The following is a 21,340-nucleotide window of genomic DNA, read 5'->3' as shown; positions in this document are numbered from 1 at the left end:
CCCAACATGGAGATCTTTCAATTCGGCCCTCTGCACCACCGAGGGTGTCCAGGACTGAAAGTAAGTAAGTATTGTCCAAAAATACAGTCCGTTCAATATCTTCCCACCTTCCCCTAATTCGCAATGCGTGAGCGTAAGACGGACCCCTGCAGAGGAGGCACAGCCGGCTTAAACCAGTCCGGTTAATTGTAAAGGGTTGCTGTTGAATGGTGCCGTGGATGCGGAAAGAGACGCAGTTGATAATCGGAGCACGAGCTGGCTGGCTCGATCATATAGATACGAATACATGTAACCATTTTGTTCCCCAGCGGCTTTGCGAATATGATGTGGTGGAAATAAATATTAACCCAGAATGGATGAAATTGGTGGCGATTGGTGATGCAGAGAATAAAACATCGCATTCTTATGTTTATTGAATTGCTGCTGAGCTAATGGATTTATTATCGGTTTTTGTTGTTGGCTTGGTGGTTCAAGGATGCAATATGTTGTATGTATCTTACAACGGTTTGCTAGCATCTTGTAGCAAAGTTTATTACATTGGAATTAGCAAACTGAGGTAAATATGCTTTGTTTTCTCCTATTACAAATTTATTTATTTTACTTTCTCATCCAAAGAAGTAAAATCAAAATTTGACAAACGAAGATTGTTCACTTGGAAATCATTGGATTTCGTATGGATTGTATTCCTACGGTTTCATATGTTTGCGTTTGGTCGTAATTTCCAGAACTGAACCAATCATCTACACAAGTTGCTAATCGACAAAATGGACATACAAACACTCAAGGTAAACTGAATAGTACAAACACGGCTCAATTTCTTACATTTCGCGGAACTAGAAAACGCTCAGTAGCTTCTATTATCACACTTCCGCTAATCATCACATGTTTCACGAGGCATTTATTTGCCCTATATATTCTACACCATCAAAAAGAAAAGAAAACATCTCCATACGGCCAAATTCATGCCAATTCATCGCTGTTCGTCCATTCATTGCGCTCGCCGAAAGCGGTGACCCATTTCTGCGCAAAGTTTGGCGCCTCTCCTAAATAAATTATGCGTCCAAATTAGTCATAAAGATAAACCTCAAAAGGCGGTGCAGCAGACGCTCGATGCGCACATTGTAAACCAGTAAAATGCGGTGCAGTGTCGATGGCGTTGACCGATGGTGTGTTTAAAATTTCGTGTGGGAGAGACAGACAAAAACCCGAAAATCGAAACTGACCGTTAAATGATGACGAGCCATAACAAACAAACAGCTGTGAGAAACATCGACTGCTCCAACAACAAAGAAAGTGTGGGGAAAAATGCGTCACTTGTGAGTTCGTTCTGTTTTAATTGTTGTGAACTTGAACTTTGCGGTCAATCGTTCTAAATTGATAAATGTTCCCATTTAGCCGTTTTCGTTCGCATTCGTTCTGTCAGGCAACTAATCGAACTTCTCGCAAAAGCCTTGCACGAGTGACCTAAGCATTTTGTTTTCTTGTGTTTGTTGATTGATAGGAATATTCAGCGTACCGGCTAATATTCTGAATGGGATGAAATTCGTAGCTTGGTGGTGATAATGAATGATTAATCAATGAAGACCAAAATAAGCATCACCGGCGTAATTGGAAACTTTTTGAAATAAACAGATTGTTCAACCGATAGCTATTGGACTGAACATTGTCCTATTCGCTAATGACATATTGCAACTAGGAACCGGGTTTTCTGAGGCCTTTGTAATTAGTAGGCAAAGTTTGCATTGTATAAAATTTATATTTTATTTAATCTCTTATGTTACCATTTTCGAATGAGTGTAATCAGTTCTGTACCTTTTCATTTCGCCTTCTCTTCAGTGGCGTCTCGTCCATAGGTCCACTGCGTTCACTACACAGTTGATAAAAAACTAAAATAAATCACTATAGTGTCAACATTTTGCTACAAACGATATAAACTACTCATTCGATCCTTTTGATGTTCACAACTTCAAGTGAACAAACCACTATGAAATACTAGTGCGTATCCAATGGGAATCAAGTAAATTTTCCAACTTAATCTCACTATGCCACCACCCTGCCGCTGCCAGAGTTCTCCACGCCGAAGCATGCGTAACCCCACGTCTCCACTAGACAGAAATGTCTTGCCATTTTGCTGCCAGAAAGAGAAAACGTAACAGAAATGATCAACACCGCTGCTTTCCATGCAAACAGCGAGAGAACATTTCTGTCATGACACATCTGTCCAGCAAAATGGCAAGACATTTCTGTCTAGTGGAGACGTCGGGTAACATCCATGTGACAGCATCGCCAAAAATCTCTCGCCTCAGTTCACTTCCAGAAGTACACGGGAGCGCTGTATATGCATGCAAGAACTGTGTTTACTTGTGTTCGACTGTTCTGTGCTGCTTTGGCAATGTATTAGTAAAATTTTTGTGCACTTCTTCCAATGGACGTGGGCCTCATCGGTGGCGGAGGAAAGGAAAGATTGTTTGCTTACCCCAAGCTTGCGCTCGCGGGGAAGCTGCTAAGCTTGGCAACGTCGCATTTGAGCTACACTCAGGCAACTGAACATACGAATTTCTTAAACTAAACTTTATGAAACAGCGAGAAAAATGAAAAAAATATGTTCACAAGGCAGCTATGATTACGGTCATGCTGATTTTCATAGAACTGATTAACCTTTTCAATGCATCTATAGTTAGACAATCATAATGTGCTTTATGAACTGTTTCAGTTTCCAAAAGTGAGGAACTAAATTCGCATCACGGCGACATCATTGTTACAAGTATGCAGCGGTTCGTACGGAATAGTTACCGTAAACCATATTCGTTAAATTAGGAGAGGTTTGGCTCTTGAGAGAAAGCTTAATCCATGAGACTGAACAATTAAAAACAAATAAACTAGTTCTGGATTCAAAATAGTTCAGCTCATGAGTAAAGCAATCACTCTAGAGTCAATTTACACGTGCATTGCATCATTCCACCCAGAATCTAATTCCATGCTAAGCACTACGATTTTCTTAATTTGGCTACTGAACTTCATAATTCAGCAGCAAGAAATCATAAAACAATATTATGGAATCATAATCAAGCTCTGATGAATTCATTAACACACATTATGGTTTCATAAGGTCTTATTTGAAATCAAGATAGAACATTATGGGTTTCATAATGTGACATAATGAATTCATATGGGCTTGTCTATGATTTCATAATGCAGTTTTAAGGATACCGGCAACAGAATCTGTTCAGTTTCCACATGTTTCATAATGAGTACTTACGAATATCGTATGTTTAAGATATGGCTAAATTTCATAATGCGTTTTTATGGATTCCTTACGATTATTTGCCTGAGTGTATGCTTCAGCAAGAGAGCGAGGCGAAAGAGCAAAGCGAGAGAACTTGTACCATTCAACGGAGGCCGCCCATCCACTCTTTCGGCATGCGTGCATGCCTTTGGGTGGACCTCAATGGGTGGCATTTTCATTCACTACTAGTTGCACGTCGCGTACGGTTTCATTTTCTAGCAACATTCAAAGGAAAATGGAGCGCGATATCGTAGACAATCTACTCCAGCAATTCGTTTGCCAGGCGGTCGATTGAGGAAAAGCGTGTAACACATCTCGAATCGTCTAAGTTACAGAGTTACAGAGTGACCCATAATTGTGCAATGGGTGTTTCACTTCTTCAGTGTCAGTTATCCACTTCTGAATGGATTCTTCGAAGTTCAAAAGTTATTCCGAAAAAATCCCTTAACAATCGGTGGGCAATGTCTACTCTCGCTTCCGAAATTTCGATTAAGTCCAGCTGACCAATGAGCTGAGAATGTTTTACACGAAAAAAGTCGCAGAGATAGCTAAGGTGCTTACTAAGAACAATTTGGAAGACGTCTTCTCAGAAACGTATCTGCTTATTCCTCTGATAATAACACTTACGTCTACAACTGATGCCGTTGGAAGGAGTTTTTCCACCTCAAAAGAATAAGAACCTATCTTCAGTTACAATGAGCGAGCAAAGACTAAAGAGGCCTCAACTGATGGCGGTAGAAAACCCTCTGTTTCATCAATTGAAACAACAAGGCAGTTTTCTCGACGAAATCGTCGATAGATTCGCTTGTCTAGCGGAGTGTCTAGCGGAGTTCAGGTTCCTGCTGTTTTCCATTCATACTACAGTCCCATGTGAAAACTTTTCAAGTGCACAGTCAGCTTTACGGGTCACGAGACGCCCCTGGAAGGCTTATCTTTTGACAGATACGCGTATTTCGACTACCACTTGTAATCTTCCTCAGTGTCAGTTATCCACTTAACTGGATAACTGATACTGAGGAAGATTACAAGTGGTAGTCGACATACGTGTATCTGTCAAAGGATAAGCAAAAGAGGGCGAAATTAAAAGTTACAAAACTAATTACATTTATTCGAGGAGAGTATTCTGTTTAGAGGGTTGGAAAAGTCGGTACAAGATGATATTTCTAGTTACTATTTGGTTACGAGTAAAGGATGTAAAGCCTCCGAAATCTTCGAATGTTAAGTGTGGTAAAAAAAACATGAGAACCCCTTGCGAGAAAAAAATGCAAAAATGCAAAATTGCTAAATTATAATAATAAGTATACTTATTCAAAATACCATGCAAATAAAGACAGTCTCACCTACATGTTAAGAGTAAACAAACCATCGTCGTTTATCAAAAACTCAAAAGCTGATTTTTAGTTTAAATCTCAACTGGTCGGCGTTAAGTCAGAGAGGACCAAGTAACAAAATTGACGAAAATTAGATTTTTAGGGCATTTGACTAAGAATTACTTGAGCTACATGTAACATTAACCCAATTTTCTTAATGTTACAATTAACGAGAGTTATAGCATAATTTTCTTTTGATTGAACTGCAAAAATCGATAATAGTGTGCAGTCAGAGTGGACCATATGCTTGACAACAAGCAGTTGAAAAAATGTGTATTGGTTAAAATCCAATAAATGAAACAGTTTATCATCAAAATGTTATGTGATTCTAAATCGTATGACTCCCTAACGCATTTTCTGATGAATATTGATCAACAAAGCACGTGAAATTCCATTTTATTATGGCCAAAATCGTATTTTACAGATCATCGTGTTGAAGCATATTGTGGCATTTCGCGTGCAGACAGAGTGGACCATGTGTCTTCAAGAAAAATAGTTGAAATTACCTTATTCTTCGTAATCCTTTCCAAATCAAAATATGTTGGTTTAGTAGCTGTTGGGCATCATATTGAAATGTACCAATACCCGTTTCATGAAGAAATAAATTTTACCGATTATTTAAGAATTGTGTACTTGGTTTACTCTGTCTGAACGACTTTTTGAAAAATACCAGTCCTCTGAACACATTATTATGAACTGTGTAACTACAATATTTCAAAACATACCGAACTATGAAAATACATTCAAATGCTGTTAGCTATTAAATGTTCAAGTTGAGAATTCTTAAATAGCTCATAAATTCACTACCCTTTATGTGATATTGAACTGTTGTACTTGGTCCACTCTGACTGAACATAAAAATTAAAAAGGCTAATCAACAGTGTAATAACAAAAATATCAAATTTCAAACTTCCTGCTCACATTAAACACTACTCCCATTAACTGTTGTCCTATTTGTGCATCATGTTTTCATCAAATATGTAAAAGCTTGAGTGTGAACTGTAGTTGGTTGAAAATTTTCCAAAAACCGTTCAGTCAGAGTGGACTAAGTACAATCAATTACTTAGCAATTTCTCGGTTTCAAGCTTTATTTCACGTTTTTTCGCGAGCAATACAGAGTGATGCTGCGATGAATAATTATTAAGATTTATGGCAAAAAATCAAGAACATTTGTTGAAAAACTCAAAACTTATAGAGTTGCAAACTTTAAAGTCGTTTTTCTAGAAATTAAGTAAAAGACACATGGTCCTCTCTGACTTAACGCCGACCAACTAATCTTCATGAAAATTTATCACTGCATTCTACCTACTATCTGTATAAGAGTGAAACCATTTTCAATTACGGTTTTGTAATTTTCAGAAAAACTGCACATGAGATGCCAACTGGCCAGCACGTGGGCTGTAGGAGAGTTATGAAGTAAAAATTATGGTGTTACAATCCGACTACTAGAAACGGAAACACCTATTATTTTGTAATCATCCGTCTACACCGTGTCCAAGAAGTTCTCATACAAAATCAAATTCAATTATTTTCACATCTGTAATTAGGATTTTCAAAGTAAATTTATTTATTGAAAGGCCAACTAACATTCATCACATACAGCATATGTTTTGGAACTAACTGTCCTTTATCCTTCTCTGCTGATCGCTTATGTGTCGTAAGTCCATTTCAGCTGGCACGCACTCCATTTCATTAGTATTTCGTCATATTTTAACGACTAATGGTTTTAAGTTGAAACCAATTAGGTTCCTGTCCTCCCCATTGCTAGTAGCAACTATGACCAGAAGAGAAAAAAATATAAGATCATGTATTGGTAAAGAACGAAGCCGTTTTATGGTGTATAAAATAAAACGTAAATTAAACAAAAATGTCCATTTACCTGTTTTAATAAGATTTGTTGTGTTAAAGAAGCATGCGTGCATATTATCTGGTTGATTCACATCATTCTCACTTTCAAAACACGCTTGTATTCCCATTGTGGTAAAATTTGTCAAAAATTTAGGTTTTATGATGTTCATCTTTGATATAACGGTTACTTTCATGAAAATCAGCCCAAGTTGAGCTTACTTGCAAATTTCTTACTATATCACTAAAACTGTATTGTTTATGGCTTAGTATATCCATTTGGTTCATAACCTGAGATACAAACACAAAATTTATCCTTATGGACTTTAGAATGAAACACTTTTCGAACATTTTTCATGCGTGCCGGAGAAAACGGATTTCAGAAAACGGAAGTGTACTGCTAGCCTTATAAAAACAAATAGAAAATAAAGTTATTCTTAGCCGTATGCTTTATTTAATCAGTATTATGTGGCCTTTCAATACATATATTCACTTTGAAAATATGAATCACATATGTGAAATAAAATGATGTTTTCTAAATTTGTATTTTGTATGAGAACTTATTGGACACGGTGTATGTATGCTAATCAACCACGAGTCACAATGGACCTCAAATACGCAGTTTTTGAGAACACACTTTGGTTATATCAATCCAAAATAAATCACCATCGTCTGCACGCAATGTCTCATTTCAGTCGTTAAGTAATAAATTTCATTTGATTTTATGTGTATATATAGCAACTGGATGGCAACTACATCAGCCGAAATAATGTGGTGTCATGACTTGTTTTTCAATAATTACATACGATGAGTTCATCGAAAGAACGCAATCGACATGTTGTATGTGTTTGTCCCAGTAGACAGTACTATAGGAAGACGAAACATATCTTCTTGTATGGCTAAGCAAATTACTTTTATTAGAACGATCTCAACGTTTAGATTGCACAGCAAACTTATGTGTCTCTGACAGATTTTGGGCCGGGGAATTCGAATCCGGGTTCAGATTTGCTCAAGCACGTCACCAGACTTGGTGGTGCTAGGCAAAGCCTGGTTTTTCTGATTTTTTGTATGGGAAAATCTAAAAATCGTCAAATATGGGGGAGGGGGGGCAAAACCATGCTCCCCCCCCCCTAAGTTGGCGCCTATGCACGTCACAAGGGGAATATACATTTAAAGCTTTTTCGATTGCAAGCCATTAACAGTAACATCCGGAATCATGATCTCGGTTCCATGAACTAGAAGGATTTTGTGATCACCTGTCAAAATTTACCGAATTTTGGATGAGAAACGGCCGAGAACAATTATTTTTAAGTTTTGAAATTGGGTGCAAAAATAAAGATTAGGCACATAGGTGTTAACCTTCTCCGTGCATTAGCTGACGCTCACCACGGTAAATTGCTCGATTGACATCTAAATTAACGATTTACGAAAAATATTTAAGCGTTATGTTAGGTAATAGAAATACACTAGAACTCCAATGGCGCTGCAGTCACTTTTCTCATTTAATTATTTTATTAACGTTAATTGCAATAATTTACTAGTTTTTAGTGGCCATCTTGTAGAGGACCTTTTATTTTGGTAAACAAATTTAACTTGACACTTCTAGTACCGCTGCTGACGCTGTAAGGCCATGGCAAACTAAATGTAAGTCACACGAATAGCCGCGACATTGGACTTCTGTGGCTAGTTATTCTACTTGTTAGGTACAGTATATGCCATACAACAAGTGACACACCAAATTGCGAATTAATGTAATGCCGGCACCACTCAAACGTCAAATTTTCTGTGAGAGTAAGCAGGCCAGAATAAATTCGTGCAGTACACGGAGCCGCCAAACTACCCAAAATTGAGTTCTTTTGACGCAATCCCATAGTTCGGCCCAATAAGCCAAATTTGAGTAAATCGATTAAACTCACACTAGGTAAATTGCCTTCACCTCCAGCAAAAACATTTACTTAAGAGTAGGTAAATTCAACCCAAGACCCCCCCTCATTCAACCCAAATTTGAGTAAACCTACATTTACCCAAAATTGGCTTATTGGGCTCAAGGAACCCCGTTGGGTAGATGCATCTTTGTTTATTTTTGACAACATCGGTGAGGGAAAGAGGGAAAACAACCTAATTTTGGGTAACTAGTTTATTCGATATACTCAGCTTTGAGTAAAATAGACCCAAAAATTAGGTAGTTTGATTTCTCCGTGTAGACCATAGGGCACTGCACTGTTTTGATTTTGTATACCGCATTTAGTTCACTACTGGACTGCGAACTGCGACATTATAAGTGCGAAAACATAAATAAAAGTGCGCGATTGCATCAAATCAGGTTGATGTCTTCGGCGCACTATTTCTTCAATCTATGAAGAACAAGTGCTCTGAAGACACCGAGTTGATTTGATGCAATCGCGCACTTTTATTAGCGTTTTCGCACTCGTGAAAACTAGTGCGATAGTCCAGTGGTGAACTAAATGCGCTATATTGGATTTTATCCAATGGGATGACACAGCTGTCAAACTCGGTACATCGCCGCTTTACCCATCATCGTTTTTGGTACAGCGCGTTTTGGTACCAACTTTCTAGTCGGTTTACCCTAACTTGCTCCTGATTTTCGGGTGTGTGGCTCGTGTGTTGCTAGTGCTTATTTCGGAAATTACACATTTCAAACGAAATCGTTGTTTTTGATGATTGTTTCTCTTTCTTTATCACTTTGCACGGTATTATATGTAGCAGCGAAGCAGTGTCGATGTTTCCAGCGCATTTTTTCCATGAATTAAGCAATCAAACAAAAACATTGGACGCCATGTTGAATCGAATGCTTGGTTGATGATTCTGACCCTTCTTCATCCCCCTTATTTTATTATTTACTGTACTGGCTTCGTTGTTAACAAAATTTCTGAAAGAGTGAAAGAGAAGGAGAGAATCTCATGCCGCGGTTGCTAAGATATTTTTTGACGTTTGTTGACGGATTTGGAAAAAAAAATCGCCAGATTTTCATGGGTTGCTTGATTGAATTCAACAAGTGGTGTTAGTGTGCGTAGGAAAATGTTCTGATCTATGACTTGATGACAGCACGGTGGCACCTCTCCAGGAGGTCCTCCTAGGTTCCATAGAAATTCCATCCGGGATACCCCCAAGAAATCCTTCACGGTTTTTCCACAAATTTGTTCTAGCGCGCGTGCTGAAGGGTTAAGAAATACATTTTGAGATTTCTTCAGGAGTTCCTAGATTCCTTCAAAATTCTTTCCGAAAATTCCGAAATTTCTTCACAAATTAATTCCAAGATTTTATCAGGATTTTTTTCTAGTACTACCCCAAAAATTTTTCCTGAGACTCCTCCAGGAAATTTATCCGTTATTTCTCCACAAATTTATTATAGGATCCCCCTAGAATTTCCTTCTGCGATTCTTCAGGGAGCTCTAATTGAGAATCTTTTTGGAGTTCCTTCAGAAGTTCTTCCTTGGATCCCTCTTAAAAGGTTTCGTCTGAGCTTCCTCAAGAAACTCCTTCCAGAATTGTAGGATCTTCTGGGACTTCAAGAGATTTCTTCCGGGATTTTATTTAGGGAATCGCGCTACTTGGGCGGTGGCTTCTATATTTGTCTGTTTTCCACTATAACTCAGTCAATCTTGAACCAATTGACACAATTCTTGGAATGCGGTAAGATAGGTATAGTATCTACCCGTGTACAAAATTTCAAGTCAATCGGTTCAAAATTGACCGAGTTACAGTGGAAAACAGGCGAAAATAACAGACGAAGAAAACCACCGCCCAAGTAGCGCGATACCCTATTTGATTACAATCAACAGGCTTGAAAAAGCCCAATGATCTTGTTTACTTATTACCTTATTTACTTATTATTTACTAACATAGAACTTTACAAATCAATGAACAGTTATTATTAACGATGTTTGCAACATTCAAAATTCAAAATTAACAAGCAACACGACACACTCAAACAAATTCACAGTAATAACTCGATTTAACTTTAAAATGCTGTCGATTCAGGGCTCCCAGAAGTCGGATTCACGGACTCTCGGAACAGCAATCCCGTAGGCCATGTAGATTGCATTTTGGCTTTTTCCTTGTGCATCCAATCAACGCCAATTTTGAAGGAAATGTAGCGTAAATTTTCGTAATTGCTCCATCTGGACACCAGTTTGACAACATCGGGTGGATCATGTGTTGGGCAATGCATTAGATACCGTAAACCGGGGTCAAATTGATCTCCGGGTTGAAATTGATCAGACGTATTTCCGTTAGATAAAGTATGTTGTAAATAGTTTCCTTACATGTATCGTTTAGTATAGGACTCGTACATCATGATAGCTGGAAAGAAACTGTATAAAGTATGCTTAAACTAACTGAAAAACGCCTGATCAATTTCGACCCGGAGATCAATTTGACCCCAGTTTACGGTACCATTTCGCGCATGGCATCAACAGAAACATGTTTTGCAACTCTTGTAAAGAAGATCCAATATTTACGATCAAGACTTTGGTTTTGCTTTGGAACCCATTTGCAACTCGGTTGATTCATTTATGACCGGCGACGAAATTCTTTCCTGATTGAGGTTTGCTTGAGGTGTGGACGACATAATGATGCTGTTATCTGTTCGTTGGAAACCACTGGCACAAGAAACCTGAAGTTCAGTCAAGCATTGTCGGAGCGAAGCAACATCAAACTGCAGTTGGCTGACGGTGTTTTCAATATTGAGCTTTTGATTCGTTTCTTCATTTCTTTGAATGTTTGACCTATTGTTCGCAGTTAAGTTTTTGCGGAACGCAGAGAGGCAATAAGCGAATGAATAATCACAACAAATCGTCAATACTTTCTGATTTTGAATGTTATGCAGTAGCGTAAACACTTTGTAAACTATGTTTCCAGATGCAGATTAGAGTTCTCTTCAACCACAAGGTACATCACAAAATTATATTGATCTGTTCGTAACAATTAACGCGAAAAAAAAAATCGGCAAATCTACACAACACGCACTCGGGAATTTCTTCGGGGGTTCCTCGGGAAGTCCTCCGGAAGTTCCCTGAAGATTCCACGGGAGTCCCCCGAAGATTTCTCCAGGAGTTTAATGACAACTCCTCCAGGAAATTTTCTCATGAGTTCCTCCAGAAACTTCTCCTGGGATTCCTCCAGGAAGTTTCCCAGAAATTCTTCCAGGGATTCCTCCAGCTATTTTTCCAGAAATTCTTTCAGGGATTCCTTCAGGAATACCCCCAGGGATACCTTCGTGATTCTCCCATGGACTTATCCAGGAATTCATTCAAGTGTTCTTCCGAGAATTCCTCCAGAACTCCATTAAAAAATTCATCCAAGATTTCCTCAAACAACTAATCCAGGGATTTTTCAGGAATACCTCAAGCGATTGTTCCAGAAATTCCTCCAGGAATTCTGCCAGGGATTACTCCAGAAATTCCGGGTAATTTTCCTGGGTAATTTCTCCAGAAATTCCTCCAATACTTTCTCCAGAAATACTTCCAGGAATTTCTCCATGAATAACTTCTAATTCATCAAGCGAATTTTCTGAAATTTCTCCACGGTGTCCTCCAGAAATTATTCCATGGGTTCCTCCAGAAATTTCTCCAGCAACTCCAACAGGGGTTCTTCCAGCCAGGAATTCCATAAGTCATTCCTCAAGGAATTCCTCCAGGGATTCCTTCAGAAATTCTTCCTAGATATACTCCAGGATATATTCCAGAAATTCCTCCGGCAAATACTCCAGGAGTTCCTTCAGGAATTCCTTTAGGAATTGTTCCCGGAAATACCCCAGGAATTCCCCCGAGAAATGTTCCAGGATTCCTCCAGGAATTATTCCATGGATTCCTTCAGGCATAACTGCAGAAATTCCTACAAGAATTGCTGTAGGAATTACATACTACAGGATTTTTTTTTCCAGAAATTCCTCTGATTCTAATTACTGCGGGAAATATTTTAGAAATACCCGCGTGAATTCCTCCAGAAATTACTCCAGAAAATAAAAATTAAAAAAAAATAACTTCGAAAATTTCTTTAGCAGTTCCTCCAGGAAATCCTCCAGGAATTCTTCAAGGAAATCCTTCAGAAATTCCTCTAAGAATTCCTCTAGGAAATTCTTCAAAAAAATCTTCTCAAATCACTGCATGAATTCTTCCAGAAAGTACTCCAGGAATTCCTCCAAGGTTTTCTCCAGATATTTCTTCAAGAAATTCTTGAAGAAATTCCTGGAAGTGTTCTTGTAGGAATTCTTGGAGGAATTCCTGAAAAAAATCTTCAAGGACTTCCTGGAGAAACTCCTAGAGAAAGAAGCAATCGCGGAGGGAACCCACAAGAAACTCTAGGATCAATGCCAGGAAAACCTCTGGAAAGAAATTCTGTAGGGTCCATGTGAAAAACTCCAGGATAAATTGGAATTAAGGGATGCTGAAAAAATCACAAAGAAAAATCCCGGAAAGAATTGTTCGAATCTTGGAAAAAATATGGTAGGAATCCGCAAGAATCTCCGGGAGCAATTGGAAAAATAATACCAAGAAAAATGGCGTGAAATATATGGAAGGAATGTTGTGAGAAATCCTGAGGGGCATTCCAAAAGGTATTTCTAGAAAAGTTCGAATTTATTGAGAATCTGCTGCAGGGTGAACATCAAATACGTCGTTGTCCATTTATTATGTAAGGGAAATTTCACGATTTTTCGACACCCCCCCCTTGTAAGATTTTTTGTATGAGAACCCACATATTTTTGTAAGGCGCGATAATAAGAAATCTTATTATGGTTTTGTATCTAATTAAAATGCCACCCTGGCTTAGAGAGCACATGACTAAGTAATAGCATGAGGATGAGGAGGGTAACTGATTACAGTGATTAGCACTGTTGCTCACTGTTCTGCGAGGAAAACTTTCCGTTCCGGTCTGGTGCAAATCTGAATCAGGTTCTTGCACATTAGACAAAGATAATCACCAGGCAGTGAAACTCATCTACCTAGGAGCTTGGAATGATACATTCTGCCTTGTGGATGTCTAGTCTAGTCCTATCCACTAACAAAATTTGTCGTTTTTTAATGTTTAATGTCGAATACCAGACGATAAGCCCACCGAGATGAGCGCGTGGTGTATTCGAGAATATTAATAGAATATTGACAGGCAGCAATGCTACAGCCCACTATCATCACATTCCGCTTTTGATTATCATCTTACCGAGTACAATCTGTTGAATCGACCACGAACATCCAACAGTTTATTGACACAGCTGATAAAACAAGGTGTCGATCATGCTCATTCCATCCTTTCAAGTGAAACATTGTTGCATCTGATATTGTGATGTCTTACCACTCTCTGGGCGGAGGTATGAGGTGTGCGTAATAATTGGTTTCTCCCAATGCTGGCAATGGCAGTTGCAATGCAATTGCAGCCATTGCATTCGACGTCACCACCAGCAGACGGGATTCAGACAAACGCAGAATGACGCACATAAAAATTGGAATTCAGGCATCTCCAATCGGAACGAAAGGCAGTAAAGGACACCTATTTTTGTATCTCCTGCGTGGGAACCGACCCACACGGTCACTGGAGAAGGAAGCTGATGCAATTTAGAATTTACATTTCATTAGAAAATGTTCTAAGCTGTGTGATTACCTATGATTACGAAGCATGACCTAGTTGGGTTGATTTTTTGATAACAAAAATAAAATTCAATATTCAATCAGAGCGCCCGTCCAAACAAAAGGCAACCTGCTTCCTCCGATGACGACACTATTTTAATCCCTAATCCAATTTCCCCCTTTTCCGACCAATCAAACTCCGTCGTTTGAGGTTATGTTCACCCGAGGAAAACCCCCAGCAAAATTTTCCACGATGTTTCCACTCATTCCCTCAGAGGAAAACACTTACCTCGTTGGAAAATCTGCTACGTCGCCAACGAATCAACCTTCCGGCACTTGAACAAACAGCAGTCCGATTCAGTATTCACAAACAGTCAAATGAAGAGCACAACAGTCCATGGAGTAGTATATTAGCACATTAAATTTCTTCACACTCGACCCGGAATCGTCCGTCAATCACGTCTTCCCGAAAAAATCGCACAAGCACAAGAAATCTTCTTCCTCGCGGCTACTAGGAGGTAAATGCGCCGCACGCGTTTTGAGTCACGACCGACCGACCGGCACAAGACGACGAGAGCGTTTTTCTTTTGGCGACCGTCCGCTCGAGCGATTGCGAACGAAATGAGGAGAAATGCAAGACGAAGCGCACGAAAGGACGATTATTATTTTCTTGCGCGGTTTTTGCTTTGTTCGTTCTTTCTTTTCCGCTGACCGCACCACGTTTGCAGCTGCTGTGCTCACTTCAAAGCTACTGACCATCACGACGGATGGCTCAGCGGAGAGAGGGGTGGGTTGTTTTGCATTTTCCTCCGCTTTCTTTTTGCCGTTCGGTGCCGTCGGCGACACCAACACAACCGAACGGTAACGATGCAAAAAATTGCATCGTTACCGGTGATCGGTTGCACTTTTTTGACAGCGTTTTGTTTACAAACTGTTGTGCATGGGTGCATTCTGTGGAACATGAGTTGTCGTGGAACACGCTAATTTCACACTACTCAAAATTTGAACCGTAATCTTTATTGCTGACTGCACCCCAAATTGGACTGACACAATCTTGGACACAATAGTTTGTACAAACCTTCAAAGTGTGATTACAGCGCACACTGAAAAACAAGAAAACCCAAATTTGAGTATTTTTGCACTCACTTTTGAGTTCTTTTTAGCATCCTCTTTTATTCGCTCTCTTTGTTGTTGTCAAAGAATGAATAGCAAAACAACCCAACTTTGAGAGTTCGATGCGGGAAGCCAAAAGTGAGTAAGTGACATAGAACCGAAAGTTGAGTAAATTTAACTGACGGTTGAGTAAAAAAAACTTCGACTTCAGGTACTTTAATAGAGTTAATAAACCATAGAGGACGAATGTCGCTGGCGTCGCTGCCGAAACATCTCTTGCTGGCGGAGATAGGCATATAAGTGTCAAAGCGAAAAAGTATGCAGTTTGACAGATAGATACCCGACATGTTTCCGAACGAGAACAAAGAGAACAGCAGCGACATTCGTCCTCTATAGTTTCTTAACTCTATTGGTACTTTGGCCGAATACGCCTAAATGCAAACACCTACCTCAACATCAACTCGAAATTGGCTTCCCGCACGCAACCTCGAAGTTGGGTGGATTGAACTCATTTTTGGGTACTTTTGTTTCTCCGTGCAGGGATACGTCGGATCGAATTAAGTTCTTCGGTGACTTATTCCTTCACTCAGGAAAATTGCCTCATACTTAATGGCAAATATTCTCCGTGCAGTTGAAACCCGTCATTTTCGACTAGCGAAGTTGGGTTTTTCTCCAAATCCGTGCGTCGGACCTAGCTTAGGAAGTGGTGCGCTGTACACTCAGAAACATTCCAAATCAAAGAAAGTTTAAATTATAATCTTTTCCGACATTTTATACATTTACACTTAGCTCAGTATTGTAAGTATACTATTGAAGCTTAGAAAGTTATACTGTTTCCAAATAAAACAAACATAATCTTTGTTCGTTAGCTTCAGTCGTTGTTAGCTCCACGCCTTGCGCCACGTTCTTTGCTAAATTTTATATCAAACGCAAAAGTGATTTAGAATTGTGCGCGGACCTGTTTTCATCGTTTCCAGCAGCGAATCAACATTTCAAGAAGCATTTCTTTTCATCCAGATTTCCGTTGGACTCCGTCAGAAACCATCGACGAAACAACGTATGTATTGATTTTCAATGTAAATTGGTCCAGAACTAGACATCAGATCATGTTTACAACGATTTGCAATCTTGCAGGGACCACAGTTTACCACCGCTCGAGATCACACCGTTTCCCCGGACAATGAGATGAATCCGACCCGGAGGAAGTTTGACAAGAGGCTCATACACATTACCAGGACCAGAAAATCAGTGGAAGTGAAGCATAGAAGTGAAGGCAGATGTCTGTCGTTCCTGCAGAAGTTAATTTTTAGCCACTTCTGCCAAAAATAAGATTGTAGAACATGTTTTTTATTGAAAACGATATGAAATACAAATGTTTTGATTTTCTTTTATTTTTCTCTTTGTTTTTCAAAACGGACACAATCGAAATCCTTCAAATCTAAACATTTTTTACGATAAATCCAGGTTATACAATCCTCAATATATCCCATTTATACTAGATAACCAATATTTCAAAGTTATACTAGGCCGGTATAGCTTGCATATAAACGGAGCTTGGGGTCAACCAGGCGAATAGCATTTTAGTGTGGGATTTAAACTATTTAGTTTTGATTTATTTCTGAGTGTATAGCGGACCAGGTTTACTATACAGCGCACCACTTCCGAAGTAAGGTCCGACGCATGGATTTTTAGAAAAATCCAACTTCGCTAGTCGAAAACTCCGATTTTCAACTAAATTGAGAATATCCATGTGCCAAACCACATCCAAAGTATATGCAACCCGAGATGCAACCAATACCCGCTTGAGTAGGCAAATTAGCACATGAATCAACATGAATAGTATGTGCTCTAAATTGTATGAGTCGCTGCTGTATGGTGTCTCATCAAAAGTATGAGTCGCACTAATGGAAATCATTTGTTTACCCCCATTGCAAAAATCCATGTCCCGGACACATAGAAGGAATGAAGATTTTATTCCCAGTGTTGTAAATGGAGGAATAAGTGCCCCGAAGACGTCGAGACGATCCGAGGCAAATGTACACTTTTATCACACTTTTTAGGCGTATCATAAAAAGTGTGATAGTCCCGAGGGGGGCGACCAAGGGGTTGGAAACTCTGACACCTTGTGGGAAACACCCATTTCATACACCTGAAACACCTTTTGACACCATTTCTGGACGAACATTTGAAAAGGGCCTATCTGCTTTTTGTAAACAAACATGTTTTTGTCTCTGTAGGGCCCATCTGCATCCACCCACGCACATCAACACACTTAACAGATAGCTTGAAGAACACTCTTTCTGATAAGGGTGTTGACGTGCGTGGGTGGATGCAGATGGGCCCTACAGAGACAAAAACATGTTTGTTTACGCAAAGCAGATAGGCCCTTTTCAAATGTTCGTCCAGATTTCGACACCTTACATTTGTAGGACCATGATTATATTTTATTTTACTGGCTCCACTGGTCTGCCGATGTTTATGTTTGCATTTTCAGATTCGCTAACCTGTGTCAATCGAAAAGGCTGTGAGCGGTCCGACGAGTTCTACTCTTCCTATCATCCTCCGCGCTCTATCATCGGGACGGAACGGCGGAATGGACCACAAAACCTCCTCTACCAACCCTACTGACGATAGGTCCCGAAACAGTCCCGGAAGTCACCCGTTAACAGTAACATTAGTGGAATTAGTCTATGGAAGCCATGATGGAAGCATCTCAACATCGGTTGTTCGCCATCTGGCGCCTCCTTCTCCTGGCCATGAACCACCTTCCGAACGATTTCGTCACTGCCGATTAATTACACCAGCAGTAAACAAGACTGACCGAGAGTAATCTCGTCCCACTACTTGAAATGCCTGAGAACCTCGCCGATCCCACCTCCCTAGTTCATCTACCGCCATCCAAGAAACGCCGTACCGAGTGCAGGCAGCAGTGGAAGCCCATGCAGGTACGTTTTCACCATTCGGTGGACAACATCCTGTTCAGTGTGGAACGGATTGCTTGACAAGTTGAAGGTGGTTCTCACGGTGATGACTCTTTTACAGAACAACCGGAAGTTGAAGAAAGTAGAACCGAAGGAGACAAACGCAAAAGCCCTTCTCCGCATTGGAACTCTCACTGGTCTAGTCAACCGCCATCAGTGACAGCACGGTGCTACTTTTCCGCCACCACAACACACCCACCCAAAGCCGAAACGAAGGAGATAGACTACCAGACCCTCAGCTTCGGCGACATCGTTAGAAAGTTGTTTAATCCTTGGTTTAATCCTTCAGGACGCGCGCTGTTGTAAAAAGACAACACTACAAAAAAACATCGCTCGCCGATGGTGCGCGTCCTGAAAGGTTAGGGGCTGTCCATTAATTACGTAAGGGAATTTTAGCGATTTTTCGACACCCCCTCCCCCCCTTGTAAGATTTTTTGTATGAGAACCTAAAACTTTTGTATGGTGCGTAAGATTTATCACACCTGATCAACCGCTCTTCGACTCTCCGACGTTTGTCTGTCGTCAATTATATTTACTGGATCCAATCGGACGTGTAGTACCACTTTCTAGAGCTATCCTTACCAGGCAAGTCTCGCGACGGTTCTCCGGAAGTATTGACTATATTTCGTGGTTTGTTCCGGTGGAAATCGGACGCCGTACCTGCATCATTGCGTTTCAGGTTTTTGTTTAGTTTCTTATTTAGTGTATTGCTTCACCGTTACCACTTCCGCCACATCCAGTCACCGTAGATTTTATATTACGTTAACGATGGCCTCCGCCATACGTTGCTGTGACCAACGATTATTGAACTCCTTCCGACCATTGCGACGCTGGTACCGATCTGAGCCTTCTGTTCTGAATACGGATATGGAGAAATCAGAACACATCGAATCATTTAAATTGGATTCTTTCCTTTTCGGGGATGAACCAGCCTCGGGCTGAAAATCCCCATAATAAAGAGCCAATAATAATAATAATTCTTTCCTTATGTAATTGTCACGCCACTGTGCAATCCTTCGCCTAACATTTTCGCTCACAGCCCGGGAAAATCCCAGTTTCATCTCAACTGTCTGAAATAGGTAGCGAAGGAATTCGCGTAGTAGGAGCAGAACAGGGAGCCGAACGTGTATGGTCGCTTGTCCCGTCAATCGCTTATAAACCGCAATAATTTCCAATTTAAGAAGCTCTAAATTTTTTTTAGATCTCACTGATGGATTCTCAAAAACAAAACAATCCAGACGTGCTGCCAGAAATATTGGAAAAGATCAACAAATTTGACGTCTTGAGGAGATGTCAAAGTTGCTGTCTAGCACACAGAAACACCCAAAAACACTCAAGAACACCGTTCGAAACAATTCAAGGTGTCAGAGTTTCCAACCCCTTGGCGATGGTTGAAAAACGGTTTCTTGGGCGATTCAGGCAAGATAGGCCAAAAAATTCCTTCTGAACTGCAAATAGCTCTTAAAATTTTAAATCACTTTTCGTGTGGTCGGTTTGTACTGAGATGCCCTTCTCTTCTCTGCCCAAGCCCGAGATGACCAGATGACTCTGGACTCTCGGCTTGGCTCTCGGATAACCAGTTCCGCTTCCGGAAGGGTTGATCGATGATGGACGCTGTTAGGGCATCTCCAGAAGCGTTATGAAATTTATGGGAGTTTTAAAATCCAAGTAGAAACGACCCATTCGATGGGTATACCCAAATGGTATACCCTCGGGTATACGCATATTTGGATAGACTGACCTTAGCGTGAAGGTTCTTAAATGTGGAACTCATTGTGGACACCGACTGGCGATTCTTCAATCACGTCCATCGTCCATCATTAAATTTTGCGAAAACAACCAAAATCGCCGAATGTGTCAGAAAAAATCCTGCTTTTGGAAAGGTAAGTAGCTTATATTTCCGTACCAAACACTCACGCGACTTGAACAAATCCTTTGCTAGTTGAAATCCACCCCACCAGCAATCATGGGCGACGTCCTTCCGGAGCCGGACCTTCCAACAGTGGTGAGCGGCGAGGATGAAGAAACGATGCTCACTCGGCACCGCCGCGAAAAGAAGGACCTCCATTCGAAGATACAGGCCCTCAAGAAGGCCAAGGTGGACAAGAAGAAGAAAAAGGAACAGCAGGACGAGATCGCTCGGATGGAAGCGGATCTGGAGAGCCGGCATGCTGAGGAGTTGAATAAGTTGAATTCTTTGAAGATTAGTGAGAATGCTGAAACCGTGGCGGAAGCTGAGGAACCGGAAGTCAACGATGAGAATGAAGCAGTCAAGCAACCGAAGATTTCCAAGGCACAAAGAAGGCGTGAGAAGAAATCTCAGGAAGACAAAGAACGGGAAGCGCTGATAAAGGCGGAAGAGGCGTTGAACAAGAACTCCCCACGAATATTAGAAGACCGAAAGATTGCCGAGCTACTTACGAAACGAGGATTGGTGAGCTTTCCGGTTCCGGCAGATGGGGATTGCTTGTACAATGCGGTGAAACATCAACTGGCCCGGATAGGAGTGCACGAGTACGACACGGCTGACCTCCGGCAGATGACCGCCGATTACATCGAGGATAACAAGGATAGCATAATTTTCTACATGACTAATCCGGACACCGGAGACATCCTCAGCGAAGAGGAGTTCCGCAAGTACTGCCATCAGGTTCGAAACACCAAATCGTGGGGCGGAGAGATCGAGGTCAAAGCCCTGTCCAGTCGATTGAAGTGCCCTATCGAGATTATTCAGGCGAGCGGAACATCGCCCGTGCATGGGGAAGGAGAAAATCCCAGTCGGAAGCTGGTGCTGACCTATCATCGACACATGTACCGACTGGGGGAGCATTACAATTCTACACTGCCGGCGCCGGTTGAGGGTGAAGCGGAGGAGGAAGATGACGGTTGAGTCTAGGAGAGCAGTGGGGAACGATACTGTGTTTTAGGAATATTGAAATTGTATACATGAGCTAAAAGTCTATGAAAAGTATAATAAAGCATACATACCTACATGTAAATTATTACGATGCTAGTAAAATTCATTTATGTAACGAGTTGCATATGGTGTCAATCAAACAATTGCATTATTGAGTTGTCCAAAAAAAGTCTCACGAAACCTACTGTAACTGTAAGCCTATCCATATAGGGTATTGTACCATTTGGGCATGTGTACCTATTTTG

General features: G+C 40.5%; 2 protein-coding genes across 2 annotated transcripts in view; one reads left to right on the top strand and one right to left on the bottom strand.

Annotated features, from left to right (window-relative positions):
* The window catches only part of LOC109409410 (Y+L amino acid transporter 2), a 32,489-nt gene extending 17,608 nt beyond the window's left edge, over nucleotides 1-14,881 (bottom strand). The window contains exon 1 of the mRNA XM_019682849.3: nucleotides 14,374-14,881. The gene's annotated coding sequence lies outside the window, so the exon portion shown is untranslated. The remainder of the gene's footprint in view (nucleotides 1-14,373) is intronic.
* A 5,075-nt stretch (nucleotides 14,882-19,956) lies between these two features.
* On the top strand, nucleotides 19,957-21,219 carry LOC109409409 (deubiquitinase OTUD6B). Its single transcript, XM_029855346.2, has 2 exons — nucleotides 19,957-20,061; nucleotides 20,121-21,219. The coding sequence occupies exon 2, from the start codon at nucleotides 20,145-20,147 to the stop codon at nucleotides 21,066-21,068; it is 924 nt and encodes a 307-aa protein (XP_029711206.1). The 5' UTR covers nucleotides 19,957-20,061; nucleotides 20,121-20,144; the 3' UTR covers nucleotides 21,069-21,219.
* Nucleotides 21,220-21,340: the final 121 nt, after the last annotated feature.

This window comes from Aedes albopictus, chromosome 1 (assembly GCF_035046485.1).
Source record: "Aedes albopictus strain Foshan chromosome 1, AalbF5, whole genome shotgun sequence".
NCBI classification, from domain to species: domain Eukaryota; kingdom Metazoa; phylum Arthropoda; class Insecta; order Diptera; family Culicidae; genus Aedes; species Aedes albopictus.
Note: the sequence above shows the minus strand (reverse complement) of the source record. Positions and strands in the feature narration are given on the sequence as shown.